Below are 23,165 nucleotides of genomic sequence, written 5' to 3' on the forward strand. Positions count from 1 at the left end.
TTCTGGTCTGTGAAACCCCAGCCAAGGATCAGGCCTTTGGTAAACCAAATTAAGTATTTATTAAAGATAACAAAGCTAACAAGATTAACAAGATTTCTTCTTAAGGCACATAAGCATATGGTTTTACTCAATACTAATCCAAACTCCACCCCCCTCCTTCTCCACTCTCTCCTGGCAAACCACTCTCTCAACCCCACCAAACAACCCACTCTTTCTCTTCTCCCCCCAGATTCCACTCTCCCTCTTCCTTTTATACGTTCAGCCATTTTAAACACTGAGCCAATCATCTAGCATTCTACTGCCCATTCACTCCCCCTCCTCTTTCACTCCACTTACCATGTATCTTCTAAACAACCAACACTTACCATATATACATTACTATAGGAACATCACAGACCCCCTATTCTTTTCACAGAGCCACAGTTTCCAGCGTTCCCTGGGAAGAGGGACTGATTGTTAAACCACTTGGGGAATTTGCACCTTCCATGTGCAAAGCCGCTCCTCTAACAATCAGCCTTGTATGCATAAGAACTTAACAAGAGCCTGCTGGATCAGGCCAATAACAGCCCATCTCGTCCAGCATCCTAATCAACTTGAATTGTGCAACTTGAATCCCATCCGAAAATAGCAAGAGTCTGAAAGTGCCATGAGGAAACAGAGCCAGCATTTGGCTGATAAGAAAATGACCCACATGCCCAAACCCGGCTAGCATCCCTTATCCAAAAAGCCATACCTTAGTCTGCCATCTTGTGCTGCGGCCCCCCCAGGAATGATCTTAGTAATGAAGATGCTCGGGTCGTCCCCAACATGGGGATTGTCGGTGCCACCGGCGATACTGAACCCCAAACCGGAGTTACCCTGAAGGAGAGAGTCATTCCATTCCCCCCCCCAAAAAGCCAGAGTTTAATTGGAGCATGAACGTAGACCTGAGACACATTTTTAAAAGATGCATATTCTCTTCCCGCTCTGGGGATACTTCTAGATGACCTGTTTATTTTAGCATTCATCCCAAATTTTTTGCAGGGAGATTAGATCATGTTGGCTACTTAATGAACGTTCATTCCGATTTGTTTTTGGGGAGGTCAGGCAGCATTGCATCAATGCAAGCATTAACCCACACTTTCCTTAATAGAAAAAGTCTGATCTTTTGGGGGAGAAGCAGCTTTGCTGTGCAAGACTTCCAAAGCAACTATAATTCTGCAACCTGAATTTGCTGGCATGTGATTGAATCCCACCCCAAAATAGTGGAAGCACCCCAGACTCAGTTAAAATCCCAACCCCCCAAATCAACCATGTCTATAGGAATTACCCGTTCTAGAGTTATTTCTTCATATTCCATTTCACCTTCTGTTCCATTTACCTAGAGAAAAAGAAGGAAGGGAGGGGGGATTTTGTTAATCCAGCACGAGAAACATTTGTGACATTTTGAAATTGTATGATCAGTGGGACAATTGTTTGTTCTGAATCTGAATATGTTTGTGACTTCCCTGTTATCTTACTTGCACCTAACTGTAAATGATCTTCAATGTGTAATCTATCTGCTTTTCAACACAATGAAGTTTAACAAAAATAATGCAGCACTGTGACAATGTGAGGGGAAAAACAAAAGTGGAATATTTTGGAGTATGTTAAGGTTGGGGGCTTGAGGAAGAGGATGCGGCGAGGAGAGAAAGGATTCATCTGGTAACTCACATACGCTGGTGCTTCTAGGGTATCTGTGTTGACAATTACCGGCGGGGAATTGGCCTAAGAATAGAAAGGAAGAGAAAAAAAATGGTGACCAAGGTATCCCAAGGCAATATTCTCTCCAACACTGCTCTGAGCCTGTTTCGCACAGACAGGATAGGCCCGAAGTGGCGGCAGTGAGGGAGAGTTGCTCTCAAGGCAATCAAGGCATCTTTTGCTTGTTTTGTGGACAAGGGGAGCCTTTTCACATCCCTTAATGAGACTTGGGCATCCACACCCCAAAGATCCACATCCCATCTCTGTTACCTTTTCGGCGCCTACTGAAAACCTTCCTCTTTCAACAAGCCTTTTAAGTTGAGACCTTTTCCCAGTCTGTGTTGGAGCTGCTTTTTAATACGTTTTTAAACCTTTTTCAAATATATGTTTTTAAAGCTTTTTAAAAAAATGTTTTTAAATATATTTTAAAGTCTGTTTTTATGACGTTTTAAAGTGTTTTTGTTTGCCGCCCTGAGCTCCTGCTGGGGGGAAGGGTGGGATATAAATCAAATAATAAATAAAATAAATAAAAGATGGCCATTTCTTGTGAAGTTTAAACTGAAAGAGGAACCTTCCTCTGCCCTTAAATTCACACTTCCTTCCACAACACCACCTAGGTTTGGAAAGCTCCTGAGTCATTTCCGTGGAGCTCAGGCAGGACAATGGATTTTGCTGGCAACTGTGAGGCTCTAAAGAACTTGTGCAACTGCATTCAGCTGGAACCACTTAAGAAGATAACAAGAGCCTAGTCCAGCATCCTCTTCTCAGTGTGGCCAACTCAATGTTCATCCTGGGAGCAAGACCTGAGCACAAGAGGACGCTCCCCTCCTGCAGTTTCCAGCAACTCGTATTCAGAAGCACACTGCCTCCGACTATGGACCACAGCATAGCCATCATGGCTATTAGCCATTGTTAGTCTTTTCCTCCATGAATTTGTCTGAATGTGCTGCCCTGAGCTCCTACTGGGAGGAAAGGCGGGATATTAATCTAATTAATAAATAATAAATAAAATAAATAATCCTCTTTTAAAGCTCTCCAAGTTGGCGGCCATCACTGCCTCTTGTGGGAGTAAGTTCCATAGTTTAACTCTGCACTGTGTGAAGATGTCCTTTCTTTTGTCAGCCCTGAATCTTCCAACATCCAGCTTCATTGGAAGCCCACAAGTTCTAGTGTTATGCCGTGAATAGTTTTATACCCTTCTATCAGGTCACCTCTTACTTGTCTTTTCTCTATTGGCCATTCCAAGCCCCAAATTGGGATACATTTATTTTTTTAAATCCCTTTACAAATTCTACCATTCTGTTAGCACATAAAACCTTGTGCCTACTCCCCAAATAAGCCAAGCAGCACTCCAGCATTGTCTGTTATGGATAACCAAATCCACTCGGAATTGCAGGTTGACGATTTGTGTCAACACACACACACACACACACACACACACACACACACTCTCTCTCTCTCTCTCTCTCTCTCTCTCTCTCTCTCTCTCTCTCTCTCTCTCTCTCTCTCTTTTGACCCTCACTCATGCCCATATATTTTAATACACAGATACCAGCAGAAGGAGGCAAGGCCTACAGGCAAGGCTTTCAGCTGGGGTGCAACTGAGGTCAGCAAAGATCAGGCAAAAGGAGATCAGACATTTGCAGGCTGCAGTTCCACATTGTGACATTAGGGGGCAGTGTGCTTCTAGGAGGAGGCTGGCCCAAATTCTTGCCTCTGAAAAGGATATTTTTGGCCCCCAAAATCAGGGGAGTTAAAATACAGTTTCTTGACCAACCTCTCTCTCCCTCCCCCATGGCTCTTTCATTCTCTGTTCTCCCCCCCCCCAAGAATTGTTCCTCCACCTCCACTGTCCGCCACTGACTATGGTAACCACAGCAACGCCATGGAAACAGCACCTGCTTGAGGGGGAGAAAGTTACTGTGGCAACACGGGTATCGCTGTAGTTCAGGATGCTGTGGGGCAGGACTGGCATCCACCCCGATCAACCACACCCCATCCCTACTGATGGGACGAGGGGGGGAGCTTATTAATAGGGGATATTTTAAGTAATGGGGGATCCTGGCCTTTTCACATCACAAACTCCTTGCATAAAAGATCAGGAAAGACATTTTAGATGGGAGGTGGGGGAATGAGAGGTTAATTTTCAGGGGTGGGCATGGGGTTCAGAACTGCTGGCCTGAGAGAGAGAGAAAACACCCATGGCTTTTAATAACTGCATGCCATTAATATTTTTTGTACTTCATCCCAGGAGTCCTAGGACAGGCCATCCTCCAAGGGTGTAGAAATTTGATTGCTCTGTGTGTGTATGTGTGTGCGTGTTGGAATCCCAGGGTGAAATCTTCATAGCTCAGCTGGTCAGCTGCAAACTCCAGAAATCCAGGAAGGGTGCAAGGAGATTCTTCATTTTTTCTGCAATATTTCATTTTTGCAGGTTTGTGGAGCTGGGTGGAGGGGTGCTCAGGACACGCTGAAGGTTTAAGAACTTAAGAACAGCCTGGCTGCTGGATGAGGCCAAAGGGGGCCCATCTAGTCCAGCATCCTCTCTTCCACAGTGGCCACCCAGAGGCCCCACAGGGAAGAATAGAAGCCGGGCATGAGCAAAAGAGCCCTCTCTGATCCTGGGGACAGTACAGGGCCACCATGGCTAACAGCCATTGAGAGCCAAAAAATTCCTGCAAAATCCTCACCAGTGCCTTATGAAGCTGCGATAGGAAAAGGGGAAACATATGATTAGGATTTATTAATTAATTAATTGAATAAATAATTTCCCCTAAGGGCTAGAAGCTTGTTTGAATGCAAAAACCACACACACACACACACACACCCAACTCTCTTGAGACTCGGAACTTGTAAAAGTTTCTGTCTGTGCATCTCTATGTTGTATCCAGAGAGAAATCAAAGTTAATCTTAAGAGGGTTCCTCCCCCCCAAACCAGGTCAGGCTTTAAGATGCCCCACACTGTTTGGAAACAGGGAAAAACTTCAAGGTGGCCCCACTGCGGCAATGGTTTATTCTTATCGTCTTACTCCTGAGGGGGTGGCAGCTGCTCCAAAAAGCCTGAAATATTAACTTGACTTCAGTGTCAAGAGAAGGGCAGGCGGCGGTGGGAGTGTGCGAGGAAATGAGGAAGCGAGGTGAAGGCAAAGTCACTCCCCAGGCTGAACCTGAAGCCCTTCCCCAAGGTCTGGCTCCCTTATACCAAAGCCCCTCAATCCAAAAACGACAGGCACCCTTCCCGCCCCCCACCCCCATCGGCCAAATAATCCTTCCCCTTTTGCTGGATCAGGTTTTTCATCCCGGCCGCCTGTCAGTTCTTTTCTCCATTCCCTGGCACATTTTAATCTCAGCCTCTTCAAATTTTCATGACCCCCACCCCAATCTTCAGCCACGCCAGCAAGGCATCCTGGGAAACGGGCGTGCTTGAACCCAGAGAAAGAGAGAAACCACCTCCCACCCCTCCTCTTTCTCATAAAGTGCCTGGGGAGCCCCTCCATTCACCCTCTGGGCAAGCCCGGGGGGGGGAGGCTTGTGCATGGGCATCTGCAGGAATTTGGGGGGGCAGGGAGTATATGCACATACATTCCCTCCCAGCAGAGGTGAACTGGCACCTTTGCTATAAAGCTGTCCGCACATGCTGAAGAGGCACCTCTTTGCCCTGGCATTTGGCACCCAAGAAAAGAGAGAGTTTGCCACCCTGGGCTCCTGCTGGGAGGAAGGGCGGGATGTAAAGCAAATGAATGAATGAATGAATGAAGGAAGGAAGGAAGGAAGGAAGGAAGGAAGGAAGGAAGGAAGGAGCTTTTAGGCCCAACCTGTTCTTTGGACTGGATCTCTTTGAAATTGATTTTCCTACGGTATTTTCAAAGTGCTGTAACCTCCCCGTGGGACCTTGTGGTGAAGGGGCAGGCCTGTAGGGTCACGGGAAACAGGAAGACGCCTTTCACCAAGGCAGACCTTTTGGTCCACCTAGCTCAGTGGTGCCCACACTGACAGGCAGCAGCACTCCAGGGTTTCAAGCAGGGGATCCTGTATTTGGAGCCCTACATGAAGATGCCGCCAGGGGTTGAACCTGGGACCTATGCATGCAAAGGGGGTGCTCTGCCACTGGACTGCAGCCCCTCCCCAAGAAGATATTGTAACAACAACAACACTACTAATACTAATAATAATGTCATCAGTGAACAGGTCTGCCATTTCTAGAAGGCCTACTGATCAAGGGGTGGCAAGACCTGGGCACCAGGTCTACCAAGCTGGCCTCAGAAGGTCTAGTTCTCTAGTCATTTCTATCAGCATCTGACAAAAGCCTGCATTCTTTCCCTGATGCCCTTCACCTGCTACAGCCCTTAATGAATTGCACCACTGCTATACATCAGCAGTGAACTGCAGCGGTGGTGTAATAATCTTCACAGCCTACCCTCCCCTAAACAAAAACACAATCTGTCATGATAAGGACACTAGACTACACTGCAGGGTTGTTGTACTGGGGTAACCTAGGCCACATTCACACCCAGGGCCGGCGTCAGAGGGCGGCCAGGTCGAGCCCTGGCCAAAGGCCCCTGAAGCACAAAGGGGCCCCTGAAGGGGCCCTCCATAGTGTGGGTGTGTAGTGTTCCCGTTCCATATAATCTGTGGCAGCGTTGATTCCCAACCCTACCGTGGATCACAGAGAGGGAGCTCCCAGGCAAACCCCCTACAACCATGCAGGCCCTCAACGCCTGCCTGCACACCCCACTTACCTCTCCCCCTGGGGTGAATGCTGGCCGCGCTGCGCACATACCTGCCATCAACCAAGATGGCAGCTGAGGCTTCCGTAAGGGGCTGATACCTCTGCCGCCATCTTGGTTGATGGCAGACATGCACATGTAGCGTCACCAGCATTTACTGCAGTGGGACAGGTAGGTGCAGGCGGGCACCATGGGCCAGTCACGCATGGTGCCGGCCCTGTTCACACCATACATTTATTCCACTATTATTCCACTTGAAATAGTCATGGCTTCCCCCAAACAATCATGGGAAGTGCAGTTTGTGAACAGTGTTAGGAGACCCCATTGCCCTCATAGAACTACAATTTCCAGAGTAGTTTGACAGTAAGTCCTTCTTCCCAGAGAACTCTGGGAATTTTAGTTCTGTGAGGGGAAGAGGAGTCTCCTAACAACTTTCAGCACCCTTCACAAACTACATTTCTCAGGATGCTTTGGAGGAAGCCATGACTATTTAAAGTGGAATACGAGTGGAATCCTAAAGCGCCCTAAATAGTGGAATCCTAAAGCGTCCTAAATAGTGGAATCCTAAAGCGTAGAGCATCCTAAAGCAGGTAAGAGAAAAATCAACTCATTTGATATGTGGTCTTGGAGGAGAGCTTTGCGCATACCATGGACTGCGAAAAAGACCAATAATTGGGTGTTAGAACAAATTAAACCAGAACTGTCACTATAAGCGAAAAGGATGAAACTGAGGTTATCATACTGTGGACACATTATGAGAAGACATGATTCACTAGAAAAGACAATAATGCTGGGGAAACCAGAAGGGAGTAGAAAAAGAGGAAGGCCAAACAAGAGATGGATTGATTCCACCAAGGAAGCCACAGACCTGAACTTACAAGATCTGAACAGGGTGGTTCATGACAGATGCTCTTGGAGGTCGCTCATTCATAGGGTCGCCATAAGTCGTAATCGACTTGAAGGCACATAACAACAACAACAGTGGAATATATGTATAGTGTAGAAGTGGCCCTCTGCAATATTGGTAAGATAGCAATGGGTTATTACCTAGCCTTGCAGGATGATTCTTTAAATGCTTTCAAACTTGAGGGTGGGTGACATTTTGCAGGGGATGAAATCAGACCCAACATGAACTCCTGTGCTACTGCCTGATCACAGCAATATTAAAATTCTGGATTTCTGAATTGTTTTCAATGGAACAGCAAAAAGCTCTTCTCCAGCAGGAGAAGGAAGGAAAAAGGGGGGAGGGCAAGGAAGTTCCTTGTTCAGGCAAAGACTTTGTCACTCTAACCTTCCTTTCGTCTAATTGGCTAGCTCTGCTTTCCTAAATGTCAGTCACTGCTGTGACTTCGTTATTGGTTACAAGCACTGAAAGGTGGAGTCAGGCCAGTTTCTCACGATGCGATTGGACAGAACAGTGCCCGCACATTTTGCCCTGTATCTCAGTTTCACAAGGACTAGAGACTTGGCTTTTTTTTTTTAAAGGAAGGTGGGAATCCAGTGGGTACAGTTCATGCTGGGCGGGGGCACCCTTGCCTCCCCACTGTAGACACCCAAAGGGACACATCACAAATAAGTGGACAGCTACTTTTCTCTCAAAGTTGTGTGTGTGTGTTTTTGTGTGTGTGTGATTGGGAAGGATGGAAACAGAAGCCAGGAATCCTGGTCTCAAAACACACACACACCCCACCTCCACGAAAACCAGGGTATCCCAAAGTGGTCAATATTTACCTCCCAGGGTCAACAGGGCCTAAGGGTCGAAAGGGGGTTGAAAAAGGCTTGAGGGTAGATGTTTCATAGAATAGAATAGTAGAGTTGGAAGGGGCCTGTAAGGCCATCAAGTCCAACCCCCTGCTCAATGCAGGAATCCAAATCAAAGCATTCCCCACAGATGGCTGTCCAGCTGCCTCTTGAAGGCCTCCAGTGTTGGAGAGCCCCCCACCTCCCTAGGTCATTGGTTCCATTGTCGTATGGCTCTAACAGTTAGGAAGTTTTTCCTGATGTTGTCGAAATCTGGCTTCCTGCAACTGGAGCCCATTATTCCGTGTCCTGCACTCTGGGACGATAGAAAAGAGATCCCGGCCCTCCTCTATGTGAGGAGATAAGATGTTTACAAGGTACAGTACAAAAAATTTAATTTGGAACGATGAGCCTCCGAAATAAAGGGCACAGGCATGTACAGAGGGCCCTCCCTTGCCAATGAGGAACCCCTGTGCTTAAGATACTTCCACACAGCAACAGTATTCTCAGACCAGAATGCTTTACTTCCTTTATTATTATGATTAGACTTTATGATTGCTAGTAATAGTAATCAGTGATTAATAAACATTGGTTATATATTGGTTGGGGTCAATCAAACCTGCACAACGTCGTCAAGGGGAGTCAAATGCAGTCAAGAAGTGTGGGAAACTCTGACCTAAAGCAAGTGGGCCTTATGCGCCTTCCGGGGAGCCCAAGAGCCCTGGCCGCTGGCTCAACTGCATCCCGCACTGACACCCCACCCCCTTCCCTAAAGAACCCAGGGGTGTCCCCCCCTTTCCTCCACCCTCAAAATTCATTTGACTGCTCTTGCAGAACACAGGCTTCTTGGCTCATGCCTCTTCTGAGGCCACATGGCAGAAAATAAAATCCCATTTTAAAAAGAGGAGGTGAGGAAGAGGTGATTATTGTTAGAATTATTTGCTCCAAGAGGAGAGTGGGGCCTAGTGAGCTGAAGGGGAAAGGGTGGGTGTTCAAGAGCAGAGTCCACGGGGCTTTCTCCCCACCTAGAGGAAAAGAGGGGTAGAAAATGAGGAAGACTCAGATGGCGAGATCTGAAGCCAGGGAAAGAGTCAGGGTGTAGCAGACTGGATGCAAGGAATCTGGGGGCACAGGACTCCTGAGTCCCTCTGGGAAGCCGGGCAGCTGCCCAGCAGGTGAGGGCACAAAGGGTGCCAGGGTGCCTACGTCCCTGTGGGGTCTGTGGCAATACAGGAGTGAGGTAAGGGAAGTGTGTGAGGGATCTTCCTGTACTGTGGGCTCTGCCAGGTCGGCATCTGTGTGTGGGTGGCTGGAGGGGGGGAGGGAACTGTGTGGGAGAAGGTTTGTGGAAGAGCTGGAAAAGCATGTGCACACGCACACGCACACATGGGTGGCATTTGATGATCTCTGCGTGTGTGTTTGCCTGAGAGTATTTGCTGTGCGCATGTTTCTGTAATATATCTGCAAGGCTGAGGGAGATTCTATGGCATGTGGCTGAGCGCAACGGTGCATGTTTGCAACGAGAGAATGCGTCCGTGCTGGAGAGGCAAGGGCAGCGTGTGCATCTAGCTGCGGCTTGCTCGATTTGTATGCGAGAGAGAGAGGGAGGGAGGGAGGGAGGGAGAGCGCAAGTGGCAACAGTGTGCGCATATGCATGGATTCCGCTGCGCACTTTTAGACTGAACAGTGTTACAGTCGTCTCCTCCCCAACCTTTATATGATGATGGATATTACTTCAAGCACTTTAACATATGGTACGACAGCCTCCACAAAGTTAGGTGGCCCTCCTACCCATTCTGCTGAGTGGGGCCCTAGATGACTGCCCCAAAGACCCGCCTTAACAGCAGCGCCATGCATCCTGATGTAGCAAGCAAGCTGTCTGTATTTTCTCTACATTTTAGTACATTTACACCCCATGTTTCCTAAGGGCTCAAGGTAGCATACATGGTTCTCGGCCCTTCCTCATTTTACCCTCACAGTGGTAGGGAGGGAGGTTAGGCTGAGACTGTGATTGGCCCAAGGTCACCCAGTAAGCTTCATGTGGTTGAGTGGAGATCTGAACCCTGGTTTCCCAGGTCCTAGTCCCACACTCTATCCACTACACCACCCCTGGCAGACACTGAGCTGTGTGTTACGCAGCAAGTAACTTTGATTGCCTGTGTCAAAAAGGGAGATATGTACGGCTATCTACAAAGCTGAGCAGGTTCCCCAATCAGGCTGGAAAATGACATTGGGAACAGAGTTATTTAGCTCAGGAATCTCAGCTTTATTTTACTTTTTAAAAAAGCAAGCTCCTAGCCCCTAAGGATAGGCTCGTTTGTCAAATCAGGGCTGACTGAGGAGGATTGCTGGAGAGGGACTCCAGCATCCTGGATAGCACCTTTCTCCTTCCCATGATCAGCAGTAATAGAATAAATTATGCACAAACATGCAAATAGACTTAATATGCATACATTATACAGGACGTTTAGCTTTGCTTGATGCAGAATAACACAGTTTATGGAATCTTGGATACCAGGGCGCCATTGATGGCAAACTGTCTGGAGCTGGTGGGTGGATAACAGTGTGAATGTGCATGTGAGAACGTGAACTGAGGCAAGCACACATCTACATACACACAATCCACATGCAAAACCAGCACACACACATGCTACAAACAGGAAACCCACAGAGAAACAGCGTGCATGCGCATTCTCCAACAAGGCATGGCCTCCAGGGCATTTGACATAGGCTGCACATTGCCTGCAAAATGTGAGCAGTCAGGCAACACACACACACACTTACTCCAAAGAAAAGTTGCAGTGCCACACAAGTGACCACAACTCCTGGCCCACAATGATGCACACTGCACAGACATAGCACACTGTGCCACAAGGCACACCACGCGGAGAGCCCCAAGGACGAGGCAAGAGACGCTGTGTAGCTCCCTGGCCAACAGCTGCAAACAGGGTGAGCACACAAGAGGCTAAGTATACAAACACACACACACACTCCCAAGAAACATAGGTCACTTGCCAGAGGCAAACCATACCACAAGGAGCCACAGAACACAGGCCACTTCATGCACAGAGCTGCACCAACATGGTGCCACAGCATCACTAGTCTCTCACATGCATGGAGGCCTAGACTGCAACCCTCATATCAGCCTTCGTCAACAGGGTGCCCTTTAGCCCTTTTGGACGGCGACTCCCATCACCTGTACTGGCTGGGCTAATGAGAGTCATAGCCCAAAACAGCTAGAGGGCACCTGGTTGGCAAAAGCTGGCTCACATGAAAGATCAGTTTGGTCTGGTTCCTCTTGAAGGGATAAATCTGTTTCTGGGTTGTACCACTTCAGCCTGCAAGTGGGGGATGCACACGTCTGACTCCACCACACAGAAAGATTCCTCCATGGAAAAATAATTAGTCTCTTAGGGAAAGGCTATGCCAAAATCCTGACATGCTAAGCATCTATATGCAGGGATTATTTTTTTAAAAGTGGAAGAGTTCAGCTGTGTGTGAGATGCCACAGGCAACACACATGTTCACCACCTCACTGAGAACTAGAGCTTTAGATGCAACACTTTGCAGTTTACAGACACACACAGGTGTGTGTGTGTATATATATAGATATATATACACATACATACATACATTGAGAGAGGGCATCAGCAGAACACACTGATGCTGCACACATAAGATTATATTTCCATTAGACACGGGGAACCTTTGACTCTCCAGATGTTGCTGAACTACAACTCCCATCAGCCCCAGCAAGCACGGCTAATGGCCAGGGATGATGGGAGTTGTAGTTCAGCAACATCTGGAGAAATACAGATTCCCACAGCCCGTGTTGCACCAACAGATGAGAAGTGCGCAAATTAAAAAGAAATTAAACGCCTCCATCTTAATGCCGACCCCAGGAATTAACCACGCTGAGGTGTATACTGAGATCAGCGGCGGGTGAAGGGAACCTCCTTTTGTTACACACAAACACAACAAAACAGCCACCCAAGTAACTGGAAAAAGCGACACACACTCAGTTGACCAGAGCCATCAACCATGCTATAGCCAGCCCATAGTCTGTAATCCCCACATTCAATTTCTTAACAAACAAAATTAAACACAGGCACAAGCTGGTCAGAAACTCTTTTCATCTCACTTATTATGTGCCTGAAGACAGATGGGAAGCTCTATAGCAGAAGGGAGAGTACTCTGCGCATGTTCAGGAATACCATGCAGCCACATTTTCCAGGGCTGACATTTGAAAAGCGGGGTGGTGTGTATGTGTGTGTAATGTGGAGAGGGATCACAGCAGCAGGGGTCCACCATGCAGCTGCCATGACACCCTTCCCCCATTTGGCTATGTTTTGGGGGGCCAAGCAAAAGCTCAGATTAAGGAGTTACATCACATATGCAGGTCGGGGGGGGACCTTCCTCCTCCCTGCCCTCCCCTCCACCACAGCACCCCATCACAGCCCTCTAGAGCCTCGCCTCTCTCTCTCTCCTGGAGGTGCATTTTTAAAAAGACTTCCCACCCACAACCCACTTTCCCTTGGAAGAGGAGAGGCAGTAAATCCGCTCCGCTACAAATGGAGCCTTGACATGAATTATTTACAGCTGCTAATGAGGGCTGCCTTGTTCTGCTCCTAAAACATGACAAGTTTCATTTCATTAACTTTTTTTTGTAAATGCTTGGCCTCTCTCGTTATCCCCCCTGCCACTCACCCACCCACCCACTCACCCTTCCACTCCAGAAGCATCAAAAGCTCTGCGTAAATGGCTACCTCCACTGCAGAGGTATCTTCTGCGCGGCGGCTGCAGAACTCGCTCCTTTAAACAAACAAACAGCTAGCTGCTCCTGCCCACCTCCACCAGAAGAAGCTGGATTTTGGCTCCAAACAAGCACGTTCTTGTTATAAGTAACCGCTTTCACCCCAGCACTGGCTGCAGCTTAAGGTTCTAGTTCTCAGTGAGATAGTCACTTCAATTGGGGAATGTGGTGGGTGTCACATAATTGTTCCTTCATTCAAAAAAAAAAGGGGGGGGGAATAGCATATCAAGAAGAAGGAGGAAAAAATAGGCTAGAACCCTTCCCTGCCCACCCCCCGTGGACAATTTTTCTGTAGAGGAGACAGCAGTGAGCCCCACTGAGGAACAGAGGAAGCCCTACCCCTGAGCCACTGTGCTCGTGGTCTGCAGTGGTACAGACCACACACACTGTCTCCATGGGAACTATTATTCATTCATTTATTTACTTCTGTTGCTCTCCATCCCCCCTTTCCTCCAAGGGGCTCAGGGTGGAATACAGCTCTGCTCTACCTTTAACTTCAAACCAACCTTGTGAGGTAGGCCAGGGTGAGAGAGAGTGCCTGTCCCAAGGTCACTGAGTCAGCTTCATGGCTGAGCAGGGATCCAAACCTTACAACTCTCAGCACCCTTAACAAGGGACAGTTCCCAGTTTTCTTTGGCGGGGGGGGGGGAAGCCATGACCATTCAAGGTAGTATGGACACTGCTTTCAATATATAGTGCAGACAGGGCCTAATGAAGCTTTCCCCCCCTATTCACAGATGTAGCAGGGCAATGTCAGGGCAAGCTACAAAGCAGGAATAACTCCGTTCCATCTTCTCTGACTGGCAGTCCCTCTGGGTGCTTCTCCCTGATCCTTATTATTATTTAACTGAAGATCCTGGGGATTTTTAAATTATTTATTTATTTAGAAAACCTATATACGCCACTTGCTCAAAAAGCTCCCCAAGCTGTATACAAATAAAGTGACATATAAAAAGCACAGCTAAGATCCATAAACCAATTAAAAAGAAATATGCCGTGGCAGACTATTGCTCCATTGAGCTCACTGCTGTCTACCCTGACCGGCAGCAGCTCTCCAGGGTTTCAGACAAGGGACATTCCCAGCCCTACCTGAAGATGCTGCGGGGGATTGAACCCAGAAAAGGGAATGCAGAATAAGCCACATAGACCGGGGTGGGTGGGTATTTGCATCCAGACAAGGACTCCTGTGTCAAAACTGCTGCCTTTTCAAGTGCCACGCAGAAGGTACCTATATATATATATATATTTAAAAAACCAAACCAACTGTCCCTGCACCCCAGAGGCAAGCAAGTCAACCTTTCTTCTCCGGGGTTGCGCTCAAGTCACTTGCGACAGCTACACCAAGGACCAAATGTTCACCAGCTCCAGCAGGCAAGAGGACTCACACCCACCGATCCACAGCGCACGGCGGCTGCAGCTGTGTCCACCCTGCTGCCTCGATCCCCTGCCAGGTGATGCAGCAATCCCAGGAAAGGTCTGCCAGTGCAAATCTGGGGCCTTTAATCTTCAAAATGGCAGCTTCCTCAGGGATCCAGAGTTGGCCACGCTGTGGAGGGCAGGAGAGATCTAGAAGAGACCTCAACGGGAGGGGAGGTCCCACTCCCACAAGGAACGAGGCAGCCGCTGCAGCCTTGCTGGGGGGGGGGCTGAATAAGGAGGGCCTACATTAATTAAATGTGGTGGTGGTGGTGGGATGCTGGGCTATGAGACTGGCAATAGTCCAGGCAGGGGGCTGGGGATCACTGTTTTTTTTTGGGGGGGGTGCAGTGGCAAATGTCACAGCAGAGATCCAGTGCTAGAATTCCTGCACATTTTTTACAACTGCAATGCTCCAGCAAAAAGGAAAAAAAGAAGGGGGAGGGGTGCTCTTTTCCTCCTCCCCCCCTTTAAAAACACACACACACCCCAAACTGTTCAGGAACACAAGTCACGGCTGCCTTCCTTTGCTCTCCCCATTCATAACTCAGGAAAATATACAGTATAAACACTGACGCCATCTATCTTTAAAGGTGACGCACAACCTCACACACACGCACACCCCGAACACACACACCCCAACGCTGCTGCTTCCTTCACACACGTCCCAAAGAAATCCGGAGCGGCTGAGAGCCAAATGACTGCACCCCCAGCCCCAAATTGTTCAGCCCGAGAGAATTATCTGAATTCCTGGGACGTGACCTGGGCGCTCCTGGGGGATCTCTTGAACCCCATCTGCAGCCGGCCAACTTCCCCCCCCCCCAATATTCACTGTCCTGATCTCAATCCTATTCTAGGCCCTTCCCCCCCCCCAAATACCAGTCTTGGTCAATCTCTCCAGATATACTCTCCAACCCACCCCCCTCAGGCTGCCTCAAGTTCCAGACCAAGATGTTGAACCCCTCCTAACCCCCCAGCCCTGTGGCAATCCCCTCAATGCCCTGGCTGTAGTTCAGCCCCCTGACCCTGAAATCTCCATCCCTCGTAATCTCCTTGTACCCCAGCTCAACCACAATGAGATCCCTCTGAGTCAGACTTGCCCAGAGCTCCACTTAAGACCCCCAAATCCTGCCCCGGATGTGGCTTTTACCCCCTTCCCAGTTGTCTTGTCCTGCAACCCTGGGGGGGTCCTTGCATCATTTATTGGGAGGGGGAGGCCAAAATGTTAAGGTGAGGTTCGTCTATGGGTCAGCACCCAGAGTGGGGGTCACATGGGCAGAGGGAAGAGGGTGTTCTGCCTCATTGGCTGGGCTCCCACCCACCCACGCAGACAGAAAATGCCACAATCGCAACCTTTTTGTTTCCCCCCAGAGCACCAAAGCCCCTCCCCCACCCTTGAGTGGACCTCAACAACCCCCCAGAGGACCCAGGAGTCCTGGCTGTCCCCCAAACACTTCCCACCCAATCACCCCCAGGAGCCAATCCCAAATTGCCCCCCTCATCAGCCTGGTGCCCCTGGCTCCCTTCCCACAGGCATGCCTCTCCCACCCCGGTCCCCCATCTTACCCCGAGGGAACCCAGGAGTCCTGCCCCCCATCACCCCTTTGCACCCACCTGGGAAATCCCCCTCTTGTCACACCTCATCTCTCTCCCTTGTTCCCAGTTCTCTCCTCCTCCCAAAAAGTGTCCTGGTCCTCTGCCCCCCACCCCACTCCAAACTACTCAGATTGTACACATGCACCCCTGGGGAAATGTGCCTCACTTTTCAACCCCAAACTTCACAGGGGCCCCTAATTCCATCCCTTCCACGACCCCCTTTCCCCTCCTCCTTGGCACCCCCAGCCAAGGTAGTCTCCACCCCCCCCCCGCTGATATGACTCTTCCAAGTAAAACTCAGCTTTTCTCTCTCTTTTTAAAAAGGTGATTCTACCTCTTTATCCAGCCCCCCCCCCGCAACCCCCGATCCCATCCCCCCATCAAGACCCCCGTACCGTCAGTAGATGCCTCTGCCTCTTGGCCTTCCGGACGTTGCTAATAAACCTTCGCCCCATTCTCTTGGCATACCACACGGATACAAACATGGTGCCCCCCCCCGGCGACGCTCAGTCCAGAGGGTGGCAGGAGGGGGCCAAAACTGGAGACACCCCCCAAATTAAAACCAAAAGGCCAACACCGCAGGCTTTGCTCTACTGAACTGGAAGAGCAACCCCCAAAAGGGTGTGGGGCCCCCTCTTAAATCCCCCCCGCAGTTGCCCCGAGATCTTCGGGAGAAGGGGCCACCCGATGGACCGCGTCGGCGCGCAGGATGCGGAAGGGGCGCGCTCGCTCGCTCGCTCGGTGCCCGATGAGGGAAGGGGGGCAAAATCCCTCCCCCCCCGCGGCAGGAGGAGGCAAAAGGCGCCCTAAGGCCCTTCTTCCGCCACCCCCATCCTGCCCCCCCTTCAGGTGAAGGAGGGGAAGCCAAACAGTGGGGGCCCCAGAAAGAATTTAAGGGGGGAGGGAGGAAAGAGAAAGCAGAAAGAGGGAGGGGAAAGCAGGTGGAATGGGAAATTTCCACCCAGGGAGGGGGGGAGCGCCGTCGAGACCGGCAGATGGACCAGATTGCCGGGGGGGGGGGGGAGGATTCTCTTTCTCCTCTCAGCCTCTGAGGGATGCGGCCGATGGGTGAGGGGGGGGGCTATCCACCACCGCCAGGGAGGGGGGCTTCTACCCCCACCCCTCCCTCCCTCCCTCCCTCCCTTTGGGACTCAAGGGTGCTGCTGGCGACTCCCACCTCCGCTGAGATCCTCTCCCCCAGCCAACGGATGCCCAGATGGAGCCCGGGCCGAGGGCCAAGGCTTCAGGGCCACGGGGGGGGGGAGGGAGGGATGATTTCCTATGGAAAGGTACCCCCCCAAATTCTGTGTCTATATTATCTAGTAGGCAAGGCTCCCCCCCCTCCTCTGCACTGCCTTTCTCCCCCCCCCGTCTTGCTGGCCCGGGATTGCGGGGGGGGGGCGACGACTAACCACATGATGTGGGCGGCTGCTCCCCCACCCCGCACCATTGGCTTTTTGAGCGGGGAAATGAGGAAGAGCTGGGGGGGCTCCATTCCTCTACAGCATGGTCCACTGGCAGGCAGGGAGGTCCCCAGAGGAACGGGAACCTGGGGGTGGGGAGGTGGGAAGCACCCAGGCTTCCAGTTCGGGGAGGAAGGTGGCCCGGGGGGGGGGAGTGCAAAAAGGATGCCGGGGTAGATCTGAGAGGAGGGGGGGAGGGCTGGGAGCTCGGACGCCTGGGTTCTCTGGGAAGGGAGGGGGACGTAGCAAGATAGAACAGAGGATTCTGGGAACTCGGATTCCTGGGTTCTTTGGGAAGGGGGAGCAAAGAGGCTAAAGGGTGGGGCGGGGGGAGAATCTGGGAATCAGCTTTGGGGGAACAAGGGAAGCAAAGGGGTTAACAAAAGAAGTATGGGGGTCTCAGAACCCCAGAACTTCCTTGGCGAAGGAAGTGCGATGCCCTGCGTGAGAGGTGGGCAGACCCCTCGCTCCCCTGGGGCAGAGGCAGAGCCTGGGGTTCAGGTCGGAGAGAACCCCAGCCCTGGGCCTTCTGTCTGGGAGGAGGGCTCCAGTTAGGTCAGGGAAAAGGGTGGGATGTGGGCAGCGGGGGAGGGCAGAACTCCTGGGTTCTGGAACTGAGACATCTAGTTGCGGAGCTGCAGCTGTCACGAGCAGCCACCAGGTGGCGTCCTTACCCTGCCAGCAAAGCATTTGGGGGTGTTCAGTGACAAGAGAGGGGTTTCCGTCACTCCCCCCCCCCCCGAGGTGGGGAGGGAGGAAGAGGAAGCACTTGGGGGAAAGAAGAGAGGCTCCCCAGCTGTCAGCAAGAGAGTGTGTGCAGGTGCCAGGCACCTGCTTGAACGAGAAGGGATGGTGGAAATCTCGCTGCAGTGAGCTTTGCAAAACCCTGGCAGGCTCTCCCCGAGCTTTGACAATGCAATCTGACAGCAAAGACACGGCTAAGTCTCCCGGGTGCTCAGGTTAATTGGATTGCAAGCAGTAAACTTCTGCTGGGACAGGCTTCTGAGGTCACCTCCCTGATGGGATTAGAAGCCCCACAGCCACCACGCCACACGGTGCCAGGCTCAGTCCGGTCCCCATGCCCAAAGGAAGAGACGTCAGGAACCTAAAACGTCATTATCCTGCAGAGTGGGACTGGCCTTACGTTCCAGTGAATAACCTGATGAGCGCCAGGTAGCTCCAGTGGTCTTGGAAAAAGCAGGCAGCTCTGGGGGAACCCAGGAGTTCGGGACCCTGTATCTCTATTTTCTCTTCTAAAGGCTCAAACTAGACGAGGGTTTTCTTAAGGCTTAAAACCAGCTGTGGGAACTGAATCAGGTCAGGGCTACAACTGGGGGTGGGGATTTCACAGACACATACACACACCCCTCCCCAAAGCTGCTATTAGGCCTACTGGGGAGGGGGGGAGAGAGGGACAAGACAGGTAGCAGAGAAGTGGTACACGGGAGAAATGCCATGGGGAAAGAGTTTGGCCCCAGCCTCCAACCCATTTAGAGGCTCCCTCCAGTCAGCTTTCAAAAAAGACCAATAACATAGGAGATCTGATCACGGGTCTGCGGCCAACTCATCCAGCTTGGCCCCTTCCTCCACACTCTTGCTTGGCTCCCACAACTAGACCTGCCATTACGGCCTAGATACCAGTTTTGCATCCACCCCCATTGGCGGCTGGTGGCTCCATGTCAGTGGGGCAGTAGAATCCGCTCCAGGTTTTAGTCCAAACTGTCAAGAAGCTGTCCAACGTGCTTCAGCTCCTTGAAAGTGTGAACTAAAACCTGGAGCGAATTCCAATGCCCCACTGACATGGAGCCACCACTGCCCCCCATCTTCAGCATCTTCCCTCCTTTAAGTTTTTTAAAAATTGCTCAGCACGCTGCAAAGGGCAGAGCTTGAGGGAGACCAGCCCCATGTCACCACCTTCATTAGAAGAGGGCTCAGTGCCCAGAAATAGTCCTGTTGGCACCATTTAGCTCAGACAGACCAGACTGCAAGGACCAGAATTTGTTGTTCCTCTCCTGAAAGTGTGCTCAAACATTAACAATTTATTAAATGTTAACAATATTAACAATTGACCTCTGTTCCTAATTTCCCTGCTTCCTTTTTTTCTGCTCCTTCTTCCACCTCCTCTTTCTTCCCTTCCCTCTCCTCCGTCTTTGCCTGCTACAGATCCACCCTCTCCTCACACTCTCCTTCTTCCATGTGCCTATGCGCTGCACATGTGGGGAACTGCCTGCTGCTGCCGCTGCTAGCATCTACCCAGTTAAAAGGCCGTTGCACAACCACAGGGCAGGCTGCAGTGCTGAGGGGCCTACTGGTGGTGGCCCCTGGCCCATAGTTTGAGAAGTGCTGGTTTTGGGGGATCTGCAGGTGTATGTAAGCTTTTGGGTTACACAGAACTGTTGCATCAAGCAGAAAGGAATACGTCTGGTATTAGAACTGTTTTCTATAAAATGTGCATCTCCCTGCTTCAACCTACACAGGTCATGAGATCATCAGAAGAGCCACAGGTCCATCAGGGCAGGAAGGCAACAGCCCTCCACTCCCAGCAAATTGTATTTAGAGGTGCACTGCCTCTGAACACAGAGGCTCTAATTAACTAGCATGGGTGTTGATATATCCATCCTGCATGACCAAGTGAAGATATTGTTTCCAGTGCCATTTTAAAATGCAAACACAGACATTTTAGACTAATGAAAACAAAACAACCACAAAGTGACCTAGACAGGAAATTCAGTCTGACCCTGCTCCCCCCCAAAAAAGATAGAGAGAGGGGGGGGATTCTGCCAGATCCAAAGCAGGCAGTTGTCAAGGGGTCCTTATTCATCCTTTGTTGAAAATTATTATTCCAATAGTTTGCAGGAAGCAGCCATTTGTTGGAAAAATGGTCCTCTCCTGGCCTGCCTGCCTTCTCTCCTCACAAGGAAGATAATTCACTGAATCATACGCTGGTCCAGGCTCTAAATCAGCCAATGCACCAATGCTTGTGGAGGTACCCTTACCCACTGAGTTAAGAAGGGGTCTGATTCACCAGGAAGCTCTTCTAGAGAAGTTTCAATTAATATGAATGGAAGATGCACAAGAATTCGCTTCTGATTCGGGAGTCTGCATTTTCCATCCATCCTCCTCTCAAGCCTAGAGTTGCATCTCACAGCCTTCCCCAGTACACTGTTCCTCTCCTCAATACTTCTCTGGGCCTCGCACAAAGTTCTTCTCCCATCCAGAATAACCATTCTTTCTTTCTTTCCCTCACAGATACGGCACTGCTCATAAACATTCTATAGCCTACACTTCCATTCGAGAGATTGTGGTGGGCGGGACACAGGTCGGGCAGGCAGGCAACAGGCAGGATTTGCCTCTTATATCCTCACAGCATTGGATTAAAAAAGGAAGTCCCTCAGGGCAATGACCTGACCTCTTGTAAACTGTCAAACAATGTAAATAATACATAGCAACAGGATTGTCAACAGTTTTAGAAACTGGTTAACTCTCTGGCAACAAATGAAATTTAAATACATTTGCATACCGTCAAGCCCCAATGACAGAGCCTTGCTGATGCTTTTAGGAGGCACACCCAATATATAAGCGGAGATTGAACTTACAATTTCTGCCAACTTTAGACAAGCCACCCCAACGTTTTCTAATGCAACCTTTGCCAACCTAGTGCCCTCCGGTTGTTTTGGACTACAGCTCCCATCACCCCCTGCACCATACACCTGTGCTGGCTTGGGCTGATGGGATTTGTAGTCCAAAGCGTTTCTATTGCAACACAGTGAGGATGGAGACAAAGGTCAATGTTTGGGGCCACCCTAGGCTCCTTTGGGGGGGAAGGAAAGGATGCAGATTAAACAAGCAAACATGTAAGTCCCTGGTGGCAGATCCTTCAACAGCCGAGATAATGGAATTTTTATTCTTTCCCACATCCACTGATTAAGGAAGGGAAAAAATATTGGTTAGTTAATCAGCTGGTGATTAAACACATCAGACTCAAACTTGTACCTCCCCCCACCAAAAAAACCCACATGAGTTGATCCATTACACACACCCTCCATCATGGGGGGTTACTCCCACATACCATTCCCATACAAAAAATATTCTGTCCAAACCACAACTCCGTGCCCCCCAGACCCCTCCACCCCACTTCTCACAATGATAAATACCTCTGAGTAGGGCAGAGCGGAGGCTACGCGTGATGAGGGGCTCTGATGTGCTTGTGTGAGGGTCGGCGTCAGATGTGGGGGGCACAGAACGCAAGAAGCCATGCGCAAGCGCAACAGGCACATGCACAGTGTGTGCACAAAGCAGACAGAGTCACAACAGGTACACACTCAGTCTGAGTCCAGACAACATTTAGAGTTCCAGCTGCCACAAACCACAGAATTCAGTTTTGGGGATTGTATCCAGCACCACTGTAAGGGAAAGCCTAATTAATTTTAAAAATATTATCTTTCATCTGGTCCTCATTTTTGATGTTATTCATTTTGCTTGCAGATTTGAAATGCGTATGCTTCCCAAAATTTTGTATAATTACATATGAAATCACAAGATTCTGTGTGTGTGTGTCTGTGAGTATTCAAACAAGCAGCTAAGACAATGTTGTCACGTGGCAATGGTGCTGAGCAACAGACGGCCTGGGCAAATGTTTCAACCTAGTCAGAGGAAGGCAAAAGGCCACTGGAAGAGCCCTACAGCAGCTGGATGAGGCCAAAGGGAGCCCATCTAGACTAGCCTCTGGTTCTCACAGCGGCCCTCCAGATTCTCCAATGGGAAGCCCAGAAACAGGACCCAACAGCAACAGCAACTCTCTCTGCCCGACATTCCCAAGAGGACCAACTTAAATGGTCTTCAGCTTGAGAACCAGAGTGGTGTATGTTGGAAGTGGGGGCAAGAGCAACTCCTGTTTGGGTTCTTTTGTGTGTATTCCAAAAGGAAGACAGAGTTAAGGTCCTCCAGCTGGCTAGACTGGCCTACCTTTACTTGTGCTCTTCTCTGCCTAACTGCCTTTCGTTGTAAACTGATATGCTCAGGGAAGCTGACCTGCCACTCCTTCCTTTGTCTTCTTCTTCCACTGTCCAAGGAGAGAGGAAACATCTCTGTCTTTGTTCTCTCCTGAGCCATGAGGGCAATACCCAAATCTGGGCATTGCACCTCCAACTTAGCTAGTTAGAACTAGGTATGCCTTTCCTATCTACTACATATTTCTACAAATAAAGTAGCTTTTCTTATTTTACTCTTAGGGGAGAGGCAGTGTGGTGTAGTGGTTAAAGTGCTGGACTACGACCTGGGAGAGCAGGGTTCGAATCCCCACACAGCCATGAAGCTCACTGGGTGACCTTGGGCCAGTCGCTGCCTTTCAGCCTCAGAGGAAGGCAATGGCAAACCCCCTCTGAATACCACTTACCATGAAAACTCTATTCATAGGGTCGCCCATAAGTCGGGATCGACTTGAAGGCACTCCATTTCCATAAGTCTTAGTGATCTAAATGCAGGGTAAAAGCCAGCTACTTAGGTAAGTACACATACTGGCATACTCCAAGCTCAGACTGCTAAATTGCTCTGCCTATTTCCATAACAGTGCAGTGGTTAGAGTGTGTGTGTTTGATTTTTTATCCCACCCGTCCCCCCAGCAGGAGCCCAGGGTGGCATGGAGTGTTGGACTAGGACATAGGAGACCCGGGTTCCAATCTCTACTCA

The 23,165-nt window shown here is 49.9% G+C and overlaps 1 protein-coding gene across 8 annotated transcripts in view; it reads right to left on the bottom strand.

The window, feature by feature from the left end:
- DLG4 (discs large MAGUK scaffold protein 4) overlaps positions 1-23,165 on the bottom strand; it is a 149,787-nt gene that overhangs the window by 26,177 nt on the left and 100,445 nt on the right. For 7 of the 8 annotated variants that reach the window (XM_061588712.1, XM_061588714.1, XM_061588710.1 and 4 more), the window contains 3 exons: positions 1,693-1,746; positions 1,310-1,360; positions 734-858 (listed from right to left, as the gene is read on the bottom strand). In XM_061588712.1, coding sequence (XP_061444696.1) covers positions 734-858; positions 1,310-1,360; positions 1,693-1,746 — 230 coding nt within the window. Of the gene's footprint in view, positions 1-733; positions 859-1,309; positions 1,361-1,692; positions 1,747-23,165 lie in introns of those variants that run through there. The other variant, XM_061588715.1, reaches the window with a different exon arrangement.

Source organism: Rhineura floridana, chromosome 11, assembly GCF_030035675.1.
Source record: "Rhineura floridana isolate rRhiFlo1 chromosome 11, rRhiFlo1.hap2, whole genome shotgun sequence".
Classification (NCBI taxonomy): domain Eukaryota; kingdom Metazoa; phylum Chordata; class Lepidosauria; order Squamata; family Rhineuridae; genus Rhineura; species Rhineura floridana.